At 62.0% G+C, this 13,303-nt stretch overlaps 6 protein-coding genes across 6 annotated transcripts; 4 read left to right on the forward strand and 2 right to left on the reverse strand.

Annotated features, from left to right (window-relative positions):
* Window positions 1-655: 655 nt before the first annotated feature.
* Window positions 656-4,417, forward strand: RHTO_00846 (sodium/potassium-transporting ATPase subunit alpha; the record flags this gene model as incomplete). Its single annotated transcript, XM_016414530.1, has 9 exons — window positions 656-1,202; window positions 1,270-1,578; window positions 1,643-1,929; window positions 2,037-3,236; window positions 3,293-3,486; window positions 3,544-3,744; window positions 3,812-4,018; window positions 4,077-4,258; window positions 4,317-4,417. 9 exons carry the CDS (start codon window positions 656-658, stop codon window positions 4,415-4,417), a joined length of 3,228 nt encoding a protein of 1,075 aa, XP_016273686.1.
* Window positions 4,418-4,669: 252 nt separating this feature from the next.
* RHTO_00847 (mitochondrial large subunit ribosomal protein L45) lies at window positions 4,670-5,876 on the forward strand (the record flags this gene model as incomplete). Its single annotated transcript, XM_016414531.1, has 7 exons — window positions 4,670-4,879; window positions 4,956-4,977; window positions 5,039-5,147; window positions 5,206-5,304; window positions 5,361-5,568; window positions 5,628-5,702; window positions 5,769-5,876. 7 exons carry the CDS (start codon window positions 4,670-4,672, stop codon window positions 5,874-5,876), a joined length of 831 nt encoding a protein of 276 aa, XP_016273687.1.
* A 381-nt stretch (window positions 5,877-6,257) lies between these two features.
* Window positions 6,258-7,294, forward strand: RHTO_00848 (uncharacterized protein; the record flags this gene model as incomplete). The annotated part of the gene is made up of 2 exons (XM_016414532.1): window positions 6,258-6,977; window positions 7,037-7,294. 2 exons carry the CDS (start codon window positions 6,258-6,260, stop codon window positions 7,292-7,294), a joined length of 978 nt encoding a protein of 325 aa, XP_016273688.1.
* A 524-nt stretch (window positions 7,295-7,818) lies between these two features.
* RHTO_00849 (CCR4-NOT transcription complex subunit 6) lies at window positions 7,819-10,403 on the reverse strand (the record flags this gene model as incomplete). The annotated part of the gene is made up of 4 exons (XM_016414533.1): window positions 7,819-7,861; window positions 7,925-8,042; window positions 8,102-10,043; window positions 10,215-10,403. 4 exons carry the CDS (start codon window positions 10,401-10,403, stop codon window positions 7,819-7,821), a joined length of 2,292 nt encoding a protein of 763 aa, XP_016273689.1.
* Window positions 10,404-10,707: 304 nt separating this feature from the next.
* On the reverse strand, window positions 10,708-11,924 carry RHTO_00850 (ATPase assembly factor ATP10; the record flags this gene model as incomplete). Its single annotated transcript, XM_016414534.1, has 5 exons — window positions 10,708-11,025; window positions 11,085-11,156; window positions 11,217-11,339; window positions 11,395-11,494; window positions 11,560-11,924. The coding sequence occupies 5 exons, from the start codon at window positions 11,922-11,924 to the stop codon at window positions 10,708-10,710; spliced, it is 978 nt and encodes a 325-aa protein (XP_016273690.1).
* Window positions 11,925-12,027: 103 nt separating this feature from the next.
* RHTO_00851 (COMPASS (Complex proteins associated with Set1p) component shg1) lies at window positions 12,028-12,924 on the forward strand (the record flags this gene model as incomplete). The annotated part of the gene is made up of 3 exons (XM_016414535.1): window positions 12,028-12,150; window positions 12,223-12,553; window positions 12,614-12,924. The coding sequence occupies 3 exons, from the start codon at window positions 12,028-12,030 to the stop codon at window positions 12,922-12,924; spliced, it is 765 nt and encodes a 254-aa protein (XP_016273691.1).
* Between the last annotated feature and the right edge of the window lie 379 nt (window positions 12,925-13,303).

A 13,303-nucleotide genomic window follows, 5' to 3' on the forward strand; every position in this document is an offset into this window, starting at 1 on the left:
GTCAAGAGACTGGCTTTGCTGCAGATGCGAAGGCGACCGGCCTGCCTGAGCGAGACGGTGCGTCCGCTTCTCCTCCTCACCTTGCGTCGGGTTGACTGACTGGCTGGCCTCGACATCCTCAGGCCGCTCTTCCACGAGCAGCGAGACGGAAGGATTTCTTTCTCGCTCAGCTCGTTGACCGCGTGCATTCGTCAAGCGAAGAAAAGCGCTTCGTCCTGGTCGTCCCAGGATGAATTCCCGCACGCTCGCTCTCGCACCGTGAGCCTGGTCGCAGGGTTGCTGGATGGGGGGCTGTGCTAGCGTGTGGGGGGTAATGCGGGCTCATTACCACTCGAAGCAGCGTGGGTCGAGGCTGAATTCACGCGCACCCTCGATCGAGCGGAAACCTCTCAACCATGGCCCTTCGCCCGCTGCGACACCTCAAACTCGCCTCTCGCTGCTCTCTCTCCCCCTCTCTTTCTCTCTCTGCTTCGTGTGATCCACTCTCAGGCTCTTCGAGACGCACTGCTGCCGCCTGCGAACGAGCCAAGTCGCAAGACCGCACTCACACCTCTCGCACGCTCAACACCGCTCGACGGCCCTTGCGCGCTCTCGCCACCCTTCGCAGCCTTCGCCAAGCTCTCAGACGCGTAAAACGAGGTCACGAGCGGCGGACATGGACGCCCCCAAGGTCTCGATCGTCGACAACAAGGAGTTCCGCCTCGAGCGGACCAAGACGCTCCCCTCTCGCGCACTCGGGCTCGAAGTCCCCCGCACGCGAACCCACAACTCGCACATCCCCCTCGGCTACCGCACACTCTCGATCCACGTCTACGACTCGCAAAGGTTCGACGGTCCCAAACCTGCGCGCCGGCACCATGCTCGCACGGGTCCCTCGCTCGCCTCGCGCCTCGCCTTCTGGCGCAAGAAGTCCCGCGACGAGGAGCAGCAGGCGCCGAACGCGTTGCAGGCCGGCGCCGCAGACGCCGACTTCTTCTCCCGCCTCGACCACCACACCGTCTCGCCCCCCGAGGTCTGCCAGCGCTTCAACGTCGCGCCCGAACTCGGACTCGACTCGTCGGCGGCGAGCAAGCGCCTGCAGCGCAACGGCAAGAACGTCCTCGCCAAGCGCAAGTCGGACTGGTGGAAGAAGGTCCTCCGTTACGTCTTTGGCGACTTCTGCGCAATCCTCTGGATCGGCGTCATCATCTTCTTCATCTCGTGTGCGTTTTCCTCTCTTGTGCATGCTTACCGAACTCATCGCTGACTCTGAAACCGCTTGATTCGCAGGGCGCCCTCTCGGCAACCCTCCCGCACCATACAACCTCGCGCTCGCCATCGTCGTCCTGATCGTCATTTTCAGCCAGGCCATCTTCTCTGCCCTTCAAGACTGGTCCGCCCAGAAGGTCATGGACTCGATCATGTCGCTCCTGCCTGAGAACGCCGTCGTCTTGCGCGATGGTCAGCCGCGCGAGATTCCCAGTAGCGACCTCGTTGTTGGCGATGTCGTCATCCTCAGTACCGGTCAGAAGGTGCCGGCCGACATGCGCATCATCAAGGCTTCGAACGACTTGAAGTTTGACCGCGCCGTCCTTACGGGTGCGTCCGCCGTACTTCGCCTCTGGCGCTTGAAGCTCTCGGCTAAGACCTTCGCTACCCGCAGGCGAGTCGGAGGAAGTTGCCGGCGCCGTCACGACGGACGAGCAGAACTTCCTCGAAGCCCGCAACATCGCCCTCCTCGGCACGCACGTCTGCAACGGTACCGCAACGGCCGTCGTCGTCCTCACGGGCGCCTCGACCGTCATGGGACGCATCAACATGCTCACCCGCTCCGGAGCCGAAGAGCGCACGACCCTCCAGAAGGAGATCACGCGCTTCGTCAAGATTATTTGCGGTTTGACGGTCACCCTCGTCGTGATCATGCTCATTACGTGGCTCGCGTGGTTGCGAGTTGATCACTTCGCCTTCTTGAACACCACGGGCATCCTCACGAACGCAAGTCCGAACCATCGTTCATCGTTTCTCCTCGACTTTGCTAACCTCGCCTACCCTCACAGCTCATGTCGCTCGTGGTCGCCTTCATCCCCGAAGGCATGCCCATCGCGGTCGCCATGACTCTTTCGCTCATCGCTCGCCGCATGCGGGACGCCAAGATCCTCCCAAAGTCGCTCTCGACCGTCGAGACCCTCGGCTGCGTCAATGTCATCTGCTCCGACAAGACCGGCACGCTCACCGAGAACAAGATGTCGGTCGTCTCGCTCGCCTATGTCGACCAGCAACTCGACCTCGAGAAGTCGCACCTCGAGTCGAAGGCGTTCGCCCACTTCCGCAAGAGCATGATCATGTGCAACGACGCCTTCTTCGACCAGGCGACGCTCGATGCGCCCATCGCCGAACGCAAGGTCCAGGGCAATGCAACGGACGGCGCGCTCCTTCGATTCGCCGCAGCCCTCGACGGCGGCCTGGAAGCCGTCTCGTCCAGCTTCGACCGCGCGTTTGACTTGCCGTTCAACTCGAAGAACAAGTTTGCCCTCACCTACGTCGTCCCCGCCGGCGAGAAGGTCGACCTCGCGCAAGACGGCGAAATCCTCGTCAAGGGCGCGCCCGACATCCTCCTCGACCGCTGCGACTCGTACGTCTCCGGCATCGACGACGGCGAGGTCAAGCTTCTCGATGCGGATGCTCGCGCTCGCCTCGTCGCCCAGCAAGAGACTCTCTCGCGCCAGGGTCAGCGTGTCATCATCCTCACTCGCCGGTCGTTCGTCCCCGCCAACGCACCTGGAACGACCGAGTTCGAGACGGAGGTCCTCGAGGCTGCTGCTTCGTCGCTGACCGTCATCGGTCTCGTCGGCATCATCGACCCTCCCCGCGTCGACATCCCGCACACGGTCTCGGAGGCACGCCGCTGCGGCATCCGGTTCACGATGGTCACGGGCGACTTCTCCCTCACGGCCTGCGCAATCGCTCAGCAGATCGGCATCCTCCGCCGCGGCGATCCGGACCGCATCGCCGACTTCACCTCGAAGGACCGCTACGCCCAGCTCGAGAAGGTCCGCGACGACCGCCTCGCTTTCATCGATGGCGCACTCGTCGTCGAGGGCAAGGAGATCGCGGCGCTGTCGCAGCAAGAGTGGGACGTTGTGTGCAAGTATGAGGAGATCGTCTTTGCTCGCACGACCCCCGAGCAGAAGCTTCGGATTGTCACCGAGTTCCGGGCGCGCGGGAATGTCGTTGCAGTGTCGGGCGACGGCGTCAACGTGCGTTGACTTTCACTCTCTCTGCTCAATCGCTCGCTAACGATCCACACGCACAGGACGCACCCGCTCTCAAGGCGGCCAACGTCGGCATTGCCATGGCTAGCGGCTCTGAAGTCGCGATGGAAGCGGCCGACCTCGTCCTCATGGGCGACTTCTCCAACATCATCGAGGGCGTACGCCTCGGTCGTCTCGTCTTCCAGAACCTGCAGAAGGTCATCTCGTACCTCTTGCCGGCCGGATCCTACTCCGAGTGCGTCCGTCGTCTTCTACCCTGTGACTCGCCGACTGACGGTTTCGCTCTCCGCAGGGACTGGCCAGTCATCTTCAACGTCTTCTTCGGCTGTCCGCTCCCGCTCAGCAGTTTCCTGATGATCATCATCTGCTGCTTCACCGACCTGTTCTGCTGCCTCATGCTCGTATTCGAGAAGCCCGAGTTCGACCTCCTCTCTCTCCCACCGCGTGATCCGAACGAGTCCCGCCTCGTCAACCTCCGCGTCTACGGCCACTCGTGCGTCGCGCTCCCTCGCGATCTCGCATCCTGCAGTTCTCAAGCTGACCCGTTACAACCGCAACAGCTACCTCTTCATCGGCACCCTCGAGACCCTCTGCGCGCACGCCATGTTCTTCTTCTACATCTGGAAGGCCGCCGGCATCCCCGTCAACCGGATGTTCTTCGCGTTCGAGAAGTACTCGGACGGCTTCTTCGGTCACACGCAAGCCGAGCTCAACCACTTCCTCAACACCGGCCAATGCGTCTACTTCGTCACTCTCGTCATCCTCCAGTGCGTTCGAGCTCCTCCAAGACGTCCCGCAGAGACTGACTGACACGCTCCAACGCAGATTCGCCAACCTCAACTCGGTCCGCAACAAGCGCATGTCGATCTTCCAGAACGGCCCTCAGCACAACTGGAAGCTCATCTGCGGCCCCGTCATCTCGCTCGCCATCGCGATCTTCGTCACCGAGGTCAAGGGCATCCAGAACTTGTTCGGGACGGCCAGCGTGCCCATCAAGCACTGGCTTCGTGCGTTGCCCCGTCTTGCCTGCCTTCGACGAGTTAGCTGACTTCCTTCGCCCAACAGTGCCCATTCCTCTCGCCATTGGTGTACTCGCGATGGATGAGGTCAGGAAGGTGCTGGTTCGCGCCTGGCCGAAGGGTCCGGTCGCCAAGCTCTCGTGGTAGTTCGTCCTTGTGGTAGTTTGTCCTCGTCCGCCTTACATCTACAGCATTTGCATTGTTATCGCGTCGTTCAGCATCGCACGCGCTTCGCAGAGCTTGGGAAAGTCTCTGTCGTCTGCTTGGGCGCCCCTGTATGCGAGCTCAGCGGTTCGGAGTGGACGGAGGGAGGCGAAGAGAGCCGACAAAGGTTGGCTTCGCCGCAACACGCTTCTCCTCGCTCGAGCGGCTTGTACGATGCTGGCGGCACGCTCTTCCATGCTGCCACTCGCAGCTCAGCTTGCCCGGCCGTCCGCTGCGTTCGCTCCTGCCATCGCCGCCCGCTTCATCGCTTCCCAGCAATCCGCGGCGCCAACTCCACGGCGCGCGTATGCGACGACACCAGAGGCGGTCAAGGAGTTGCAACAGAAGCAGGCGAGGCTCATGGAGAAGATGAGCCGCCGGAAGCAGAGTGCCAACCTCGCCATGGTCCGTTCTTCACCTCCAGACATTCTGTTCCGCGAGACGCTGACCCATCTGTTACTTCCGATGCAACGCTTCACAGACTTCTGCTGTTCCCATCTTCGGTGCGTGCAGCTGTCGCAACGTCAGACGCTTCTTGAGCTGACCAGTCTTCCGCTCACCCAGCGAACTACATCCCTCCGCGAGGCCGGCGTGTGATCCCCGCCGACTCGCCTTACAACTGGCGGACATACATGTGGCACGATGTCGTGCAGTGGGTGCAGTCGTTCAGGGTGTGCGTAAGCTTCCACCCCTCGACCTGCTTGTCCGCTAACGCTTTCCCTTGTGCACAGAGCGTTGCGGTGGAGGAAGCTGCTCGGCAAGGGATGGAAGCGAGAGTTCAACTTCCGGGCGTTGGAAGCGTACACGGCAACGCATCAGGCTCTGGCATCGTGAGTGAGCTCCTTTCGCTGTTTTCGCGTCCTCAACTGACGGGTCTCTCGTCAAGGGGGAAATACGACTCGCTCCGCAAGTACGCATCGAGTGCGGTTGTCGAGGAGGTCAAGGCGCAGCGTGATCGGAAACTCCAGGGTCTTGCGCTCGACTGGAAGATGCATCGCGTGGTCGAACAGAAGATCCTGTGCATGCGCGAGCAGGAGATCTTCAAGAAGGACGAGTTTGTTGGACAGGTTGCTGTGCGGTTCACGACTCTCCAGGTGCGTTCTCACTCGTCTCGGAGTGCAGAGAGCCGGACTGACGAGGTCGTCTTCCGCAGAGTCTCGAGATTCGCGACTTCCGTGGGCGGCTGATCGGCGACGGCTCGCACGATGCGCCGAAGGAAATTTCCGAGGTGTGTCAGATCTCTTGCACTACGCCTCGCCGCAAAAAACTGACGGCGGCTCGCTCGTTCACCCAGGTCTACATCCTCCAGCGGGATATGTGGCGGCCAGAGGACGACTGGAAGATCGTCAAGCGCAAGGCAAAGGAGACGGACACGCTCGCGGATCCCATGGCCTCGCCTTGAGCGCCGGGTGGAAGTTGGAGATGGTAGCACCCACTAATTCGCAACTTTAGAACCGTTCACGACATTCCCGCGTGGTCGCACTCCTTGTATCTGCTGCTGTGACAGTGCTCGACTGCTATGTCGCGCGGAATGAGCCTCTCGATGATCGCTAGTCGTGGAATGTTGCGCTCTGGAGGGTCTCCCTCCCCTCCTCACCCTCTTTCCGAGTGACACCTCTTCCCGTGCTTCTTGGGCTGCTTGCTACCTTACAGCGCATCTTTACTCGCGCTCTCTCTTTCGAGAAGCCCGCCGGAACGTCCGTCGCGCCCCTCCACCCTCCGTAGAAGTCTTCATCAACAGAGCGTCACCTTCGACAACAACGCCTCGCCAGCCTACTCAGCGATGGCGAAAGGTCTCTTTGCGGTCTATCGGGACGAAACAGCCGATCCCTCGCCTTCCACCTCGTCGTCTCGGACAGCTCTGTCGACAAACAGACCCACGGCGCGACGCAAGGACGGTTCTGAGGCTCGCGACGGGCTCAGGCGGGGCTTGAAAGTGCAGGAGAAAGAGAACGTGGACCCTTTCGCACGGCGGACAATCGGAAAGGATGTCTTGGGCAAGGGGAAGAAGCCGGCTCTCGGGGCAAAGTCGCTCGACGGAAGTTGCGGCAAGGGCGTGCGCCAGCTGGGCGCGAAGCCATCTGCGACGCTGGCCAAGCCGTTACCGTCGTCAAATGGCATCTGTACCGGCAGTCTACGCACGCGGGTCTTGCCCGACTTGCCTCCTCTAGCGCCCGCCGAAGACGCATCGTCCGGCCGTTCTAGCACCCCTTCTCTCGACCCCTTCGGCGCTCCGCCTGTCGTCGACATCAACCTTGCTTCGACATCTGCGCCCTCTTCGCCGCGGACAGCCTTGGGCGATCGCAGCTTCTCTACCGTCGACTCCGGTTACGCACGGAGTCCTGGCAGGGCAAGCGACGATGACGTCGAGGTTGAGGTGGGGACGGTCTTCCGCGACGAGAGCGAGGCGGATCCGTCATTCGAGGCGGAGGAGGAGCCGGTTCTCGACGATGGCGAGGCGAACAGGCGGGCGCGAAACTTGACAGAGTCTCCCTTGGCAGAGGTGCGTGACGCTTTCCCCCTCTCTCTGGAGCTTAGAAGACTTACGCTGCGTGCGCGCAGATCACGCAGGCCTTTACTGGTCTCGGCGGCTTCTCGGCAGCCAACATGTCCCCTACGCCTTCGCACGTCCGCCGTCCCGCCTCGCGACCTGCTCCTCCAACCCGCACTCGGTCGTCACTGTCAAAGGTTCCCTCTATCTCGACTTTGCCACTACGGACGGTCCCTTACTCGACTACAGCGACTACGAAGCGCGTCAAGCCCGGCCAGGCCGCCTCGACTGCACCCAAGACTGCGCCTCCTCGCTCGTTGCGATTTTAGAGTGCCCTCAGAGGTCCCCTCTTACACGATCTTATGCACAGCTTTACCCATACCTCCTTGATCACGTCGATACCCCTCGCTTTACGCCCTTATTTCCACCTCGTCGCTCCCTTCGTTCGATTTTCGCACTGTCCCGTATTCATCGCTTGCTTAGCACTCTCGCCTTTGCAACCAGGAGTAGCTCTCGCAACCTCAGATCAGGGGCTAGCAGACGGAAAGGATGAGAGGCTTGTGGCTTTTCCAGCCAATGCAGGAGATCCGAGGGAGGGGAGGGGAGGAGACGCGAGACGAACGCCGACGGCCTGAGAACGCGCCGCGACCAAGAAGAACGAGGATGAGTGTGGGAAAGCGGAAGGAGTGGAGGAGGGAGGGGGGGAGGAAATAGAGCTGTAAGGCAAGGACGAGACTGCGATGAAGACAAACACAAGGGTTGGCACACACACACAGACAAAGGACAACGATTCGTCGAGAAATGGGCGAAGAGGTGGATGGACAGGAGAAGGGAGGTATATTCGAGAGGTCGCCTATTGCTTGATCTTGAACTCGGCGAGCAGCGAGATGTGGTCGCTGCGGGAAGCGAGAATCGTCAGTCTCGACGGTTTGAGAGCAGGCTGGACGATGGGAACGCACGAGGGGAAGTGGCAGTTGGGCAGGCCGACGGTAGATGCGAGGTAGTTCGAATCGAGCTCGCCGAGCAGACCCTGCACCCCGAGTGACCGCTGCGAGTACCAGATGTAGTCGATCGTGCCTGCGAATGAACGAACGCGTCAGTCGAGGCGGCGGCGGGCAAGACAACAAGCAACTCGCCCTTGAAGCCCGGCGTGTAGTTCGTGAAAGGCAGCTCAAAGTGGCCGTTCGATCCGACGTGCGAGTACGCCGACTTGAGGTCGAACGCGTGCTTGGCGCCGGTCGTCGAGTACTCGCCGTACGTGTGGTCCATGAAGTCGGCATGGTCGCGCTCGACCCGGCCCGCATTGAGAAACTCGTACACGCCCGACGACGGCTCCGAGTTGAAGTCGCCGCAGACGATGAGCGGAATCTTGTTCCCGCTCGCGTAGTGCGGCGCCTTGTCGTACCCCTCGCCGAGATTCATGCGGGCGGGCAGCCGGCTAAAGTCGCTCGCGATCTTGTTAAGCTCCTCCATGAGCATAGCGACCTGGACGAGCTTGACGTCGCGGAACTCGGGGTCCCAGTGGATGTGAGCGTTCGCGACCATGAGGCGGGCGCCGGACGCGCGGTGCTCGAGGAGCGTCACGACGGCGATGTTGTCCTTGGTCATGACGCGGTTGAACATGTCCTCGGTCTTCTTGAAGTCGGGTCGTCGGAGCGCGATCTGGTTGAACTCAATCAGGTGCTGCTCGACGAGCGCAAACACCGTGTTCTTGAAGAAGGTCGCGCAGCCGTCGACCTGGCGCTTCTCGTCGCCCGACATTGTCCGCGCGCGCGACTTGGAGTAGTGCACGCCGTCGTACTCGTTGGCCGAGAGGTGCTCGAGGAAGTAGGTCTCGTACTGCTCGACGTCGACCTCTTGCAGGCAGACAATGTCCGAGCCGTAGTTGAGCACTTCCTGCAGGATGAGCTCCTTGCGGTACTCCCAGTTGAGCGCCCACGAAGGCGTGTAGCCGTACATCTGGCTCGTCGCGTACTTGTCGCACAGAATGTTGTAGCACAAGAGCGAGAACGTCTCTTCGGGCCGCTTGTCGAGCTGGGGGAGCGAGTCGGGCTCGATCGTGAGCCACGCACGCTCGGGTGGCGGAGGCGGGACGGGGCACGAGTCGCGCAGGTAGGCGATGAGGGACGACGTGCCGTCCTTCTCGATGAGGGACCGGAGGGTGTCGGGGAGCGGGTTGCCCTCGATTCCGAGCGTCTCGAGGAGGTGGAGCGTGCCGAGTTGTGGAGGGAGGTTCGTGAGGTGGTTGTCGAAGAGGAACAGGTCGCGGAGGCGGGTGAGGAGGCCGAGTTCGGGCGGGAGCGAGGAGAGCTTGTTGGACGAGGCGTCAAGGAGGGTGAGGTTGGCGAGCTTGCAGATGGCTGCGGGCAGCTCGGTGAGGGCGTTGTGAGGGATGTACAGGGTCGTGAGGAAGTCGTATCGGAACAGGGCCGAGGAGAGGTTCTTCAGGTTCATTCCGCCCATGTCAATCGTCGTCCATGTGTTCTTCCCGTCCTTCTCCTTTGCGCTGCTCGGCACTCCCTCCGCACTCGCCGCCTTCGGACTCGCTCCTCCGACATCCTTCGACCCGCCTGTCCGGTTCGACGCAACCGACGAACTCCGCTCCTCGAGACTCGCATCTTTCCGGTGCTGCAGCCCGTTCGCCTTTGACCCCAAGATGACGCTCCCCGGTCGGTTCGGGTCGGTGATAGGGATCGCAGACGAGGTCGTCTGAGCCCTCGCGGCGAGGTGAGCGGCGCGGGCATGGTGATGAGGCGAGTTGGTCGCGCGACTCGTCTGCGCGAGACTGAGCTGCTGGGCCCAGTGAGGCGGGAGCGGGCCACCGTTCGCTGCGGAAGAAGGATGAGGGGATCCAGCGGGGGCAGACTGGCTCGTGAGGTGGTGAGGCGGCGGCGGTGGGGGCTGGTGAGGGTTGTGAGGGCCGCCGAGTTGGGGAGGAGGCCCGCCGCCGTTTGCGGGGTGGTGGGAGTGCGGAGGGAGTGAGGCAGCGTGGTGAGGTTGTTGCTGGTGTCCTGGACCGTTCGAGTAGGCGGGAGAGCCGGGAGGGCCGGGGAAGGAGAACGAGTGAGAGGGGTGGTGCTGTCGAGGTGCGAACCGTCGACGGAGAGTGATTGCGGTCATTGGCGGTGTCGTAGGCGTTCAGTCGAGTAGTCGAGCGTATCACAGACCAGCCAGAGAGTGAGGGAAGACAAGGGCGAACAAGGTCAGCGGGGGGTGGTGGCTGTCGCTGGGAGCGACGGGTGGACTCACGTGGTGCGGGCCTTGCGGGTAGTGTGCGTGGTGCTGCTGCTGGAGCTTGTTGATGAGCGAGTACCTGGCCCCTGGATACTGCTGCGCCCCCTGCGCGCCCTGCTGCCCCTGGTTACTGGGCGAGTAGAGGTGCGAGTTGGGCGGCGGGGACGCGGGTGCGGGTGACGGGCTCGGGCTGTACGAGTACATCTGCTGCGCTGAGTCGCTCGCGGGTCATGTGGCGTGCGCGGGCACGGCGACAGCGACTTGCTGGACGAGGAGGAGAGCGGGAGGAAGGCGACGACGACGTGCGCTGAGTCTGCGGGTTCGAGCGTGAGTATGGCTGTCTGTGAGTAGCTGTAGACGTGTGCCAGTCACTCTGTCTGTCTGTGAGCGTGTGTGGTGGTCGTTGCCAGACTCGCTCGCTCGCCATCCCTCTCCTCGCCAACTCGGCCCACAAGGTCAAGTTCAACAACTCGCTTCTAATGCAGCAGTAATGACGCCGTAATGCCACTCACGCCTTCTTGACAGGCTCGTCCTTGGTCCCGCCCTGCTTCAGCCGCTGGACGAGCACATGCGCACACCGTCTCAGCGCCTCTTCCTCCTCGACCGTCGCCCACCCACACCCAGCCCACCGGATCTTCTTCCGCCAGTCCACCAGGAAGACGTATCCGACGTGCTTGTTCGGCATCCCCAGCGGGTCGCGCAGGTACTCGAGCGACTGGTGCGAGAGGAGGTATGTTCGGTGGTACTCCTCCGGGACTTGTTTCCGCAGCGACGACAGGAACATCGACACCAGGAACGACTTGAGCGGGTTCTCTTGCAGGTTGATCTGCAAGGCGCGTGGAGTGTTAGAAGCAGCGCAGGGAAAACGCAAGCAGCCGAACGCACGTAGACGTATTGGAAGTTCGGGTCGCCCTTCAAATCCGCCAGAGTCGGCCGCACAAAGCTGTTGATGTGTTCCTGTGTGCGTCCACTCGTATCAGATGCCACCCAGCGCATTCGACGGGAGAGGGAGCGCACCTCTGCACTGCGGAAACTGCTGAACGCGACCAAGCTGACCTTGTTCTCAAAGAGGTCGGTCGTGTGCACCTTTTCCTTCGTCGCAAGGGAGATGCCTTCGATGTTGGGGAAGTACAGCGCGAGCTGTGTCGCTTGATCGGGTCAGGAGCGAAGAGACGAGGAGAAAGGGCGAACGCACCTCGTCCCGGATGAGCGTCTTGGGCGACATGTACGCCTTCCCGCCTTGATGCCGCAGCTCGTTGTAGTCATGGAAGTATCCTCGCGCAACCTCCTTGACCCTGCGCGCCGATCAAGCATCGTCAGTCCGCTTCTCCCCTCTTTGAACCTGAGCGAACAAACGCACAGATGCCTCCGCTCCTCAAGCCTCTTCTCCCTATTCAACAAATCCGCCCTCCACTCCTCCCTCGACTTCTTCGCCTTACTAGGAGGCTCGACGACCCCCAGTGCGCGCGAAAGGAACGGAGCAGGTTTCGTGCCCTTCTCTTCCGTCGCTTTGTCCGAGGCTTCTTCAGGCGTGAGGTGCGGTTTGGACGGGGGGCCGTCTGGGCGGGAGGAGGGGCCGGCTGGTGGAGGAGTGGAGGAGGGAGGAGCGGGCTTCGAGGAAGAGATGGGGGACGAGGTGAAGGAGCGAACGGCGGCGGGTCGGGCTAAGGGGATCGCAGAAGCTTGTATCAGCCTTGCGCTTCGTCCAGCAGCGGTCTTGAGCATCGTCCGAGCGGTAGCAGGGTCACTGGCAGAGGCAGACCGCTTCCTGATGAAGTCGGGTCAGAACCGCTCACTCGACTCCCGCTAGACGGCCAGCTGAGCAGCCATGGCGAACGCTGGATCTTCGACTGCGCCGGAACTCACGCCGAAGCAGCTCGCAGAGCAGTGGAAGCGGCAGGGCGGACTCGACGCTCTCCGGAAACAACTCTTGCAGGACTTTCTCGCGTCGGTGCATCTTGCCGTGGGTTGTGACTCGCTGAGAAGTGCTTACTGACGCTGTATGACTGGTCCCGACGCGCAGCCGGACCGCGACCAACTCCTCTCCTCGCTCGACACCCTCCTCCCCACCGTCCTCTCCTCCTCAACCACCCTCACCCGTCTCCCGCGCAAAGACCGCCCCTCCGCCGTTCTCCGCACACTTCAGCAACGCGTTGCGCTGCGTGAACCGGTTGGAAAGCTAGAAGGAGAGTTGAGGAGCGGGAAGGGGAAGGGGAAGAGGGTGGAGAGGGAGTTGAGGAGGTGTTTGTGTGAGGCTAGGGGGGTGCCGTTCGTTGAGGAGGAGAGTATGGAGGAGGAGGTGAAGCCTGAGGTGAAAGCGGAGGTGCGGGTCAAGGTGGAGGAGAAGGCGGAATGTGCGTTCGTCTCGCTTAGACTTCCTGCTTGGACAAACACGACTGACTGGTCTATCACAGCCGCTCCAAGTTCGCCACAAGCCTTCGCCATGCCCGCCAGCACTTCGCAGCCTATGGCAACAGCCCCTTCCGCTCCGTCTTCGACAGTTCCCGATCCTCCTGTTCAGCCGACGGACGCAAGCCCGCCTAATCCGCCCGTACTCGCTGCGGAGGATGCGCCAGGGCCGACCATCGAAGCGAACAATGCCGCGCCAGGCAGTCCAGCGAGTCTCAAAGCGACTGCGGAGACATCTCAAGCGCTGGACGGAGATGTCGAGATGGCGGACGCTGCGACGCCGACACAGAACGGCGCCAGCCCGACGACAGCATGACGGCGTACTCTCTCACAACCTCACTTCCCTCTCTCTGGCTATCCTCTCCCGCAGTGACCTGTTGTTGCAATCCATCCGCCTTCGTTCGTCTACATACCGAGTCTTGTCCGGCTTGGCTCGATTCGTGTTCAGCAGCAGTTTCACGCTGTTATCCAGACCTAGGCGGACAGAGATGCTGCTCTGCCTGACAGTCGCCCTCCCCCTGCTGGCACTCGCAACCTCCTCCTCTCCCTCCTACCACTTTTGCTCGTGTTCGCTCAAGCTTGGACAGCTCAGAGCCTCTCGAATCACCTATCGCAGGACACCTGCGCCCGCACAAGCCGCCGCTCGCCACATCGACTCCCCACCTCCTCATCGCCCTCGCTGACTCCGGACGCTC

The sequence above is a fragment of the Rhodotorula toruloides genome (genome assembly GCF_000320785.1).
Source record: "Rhodotorula toruloides NP11 unplaced genomic scaffold Scaffold10, whole genome shotgun sequence".
In the NCBI taxonomy this organism is placed as follows: Eukaryota; Fungi; Basidiomycota; class Microbotryomycetes; order Sporidiobolales; family Sporidiobolaceae; genus Rhodotorula; species Rhodotorula toruloides.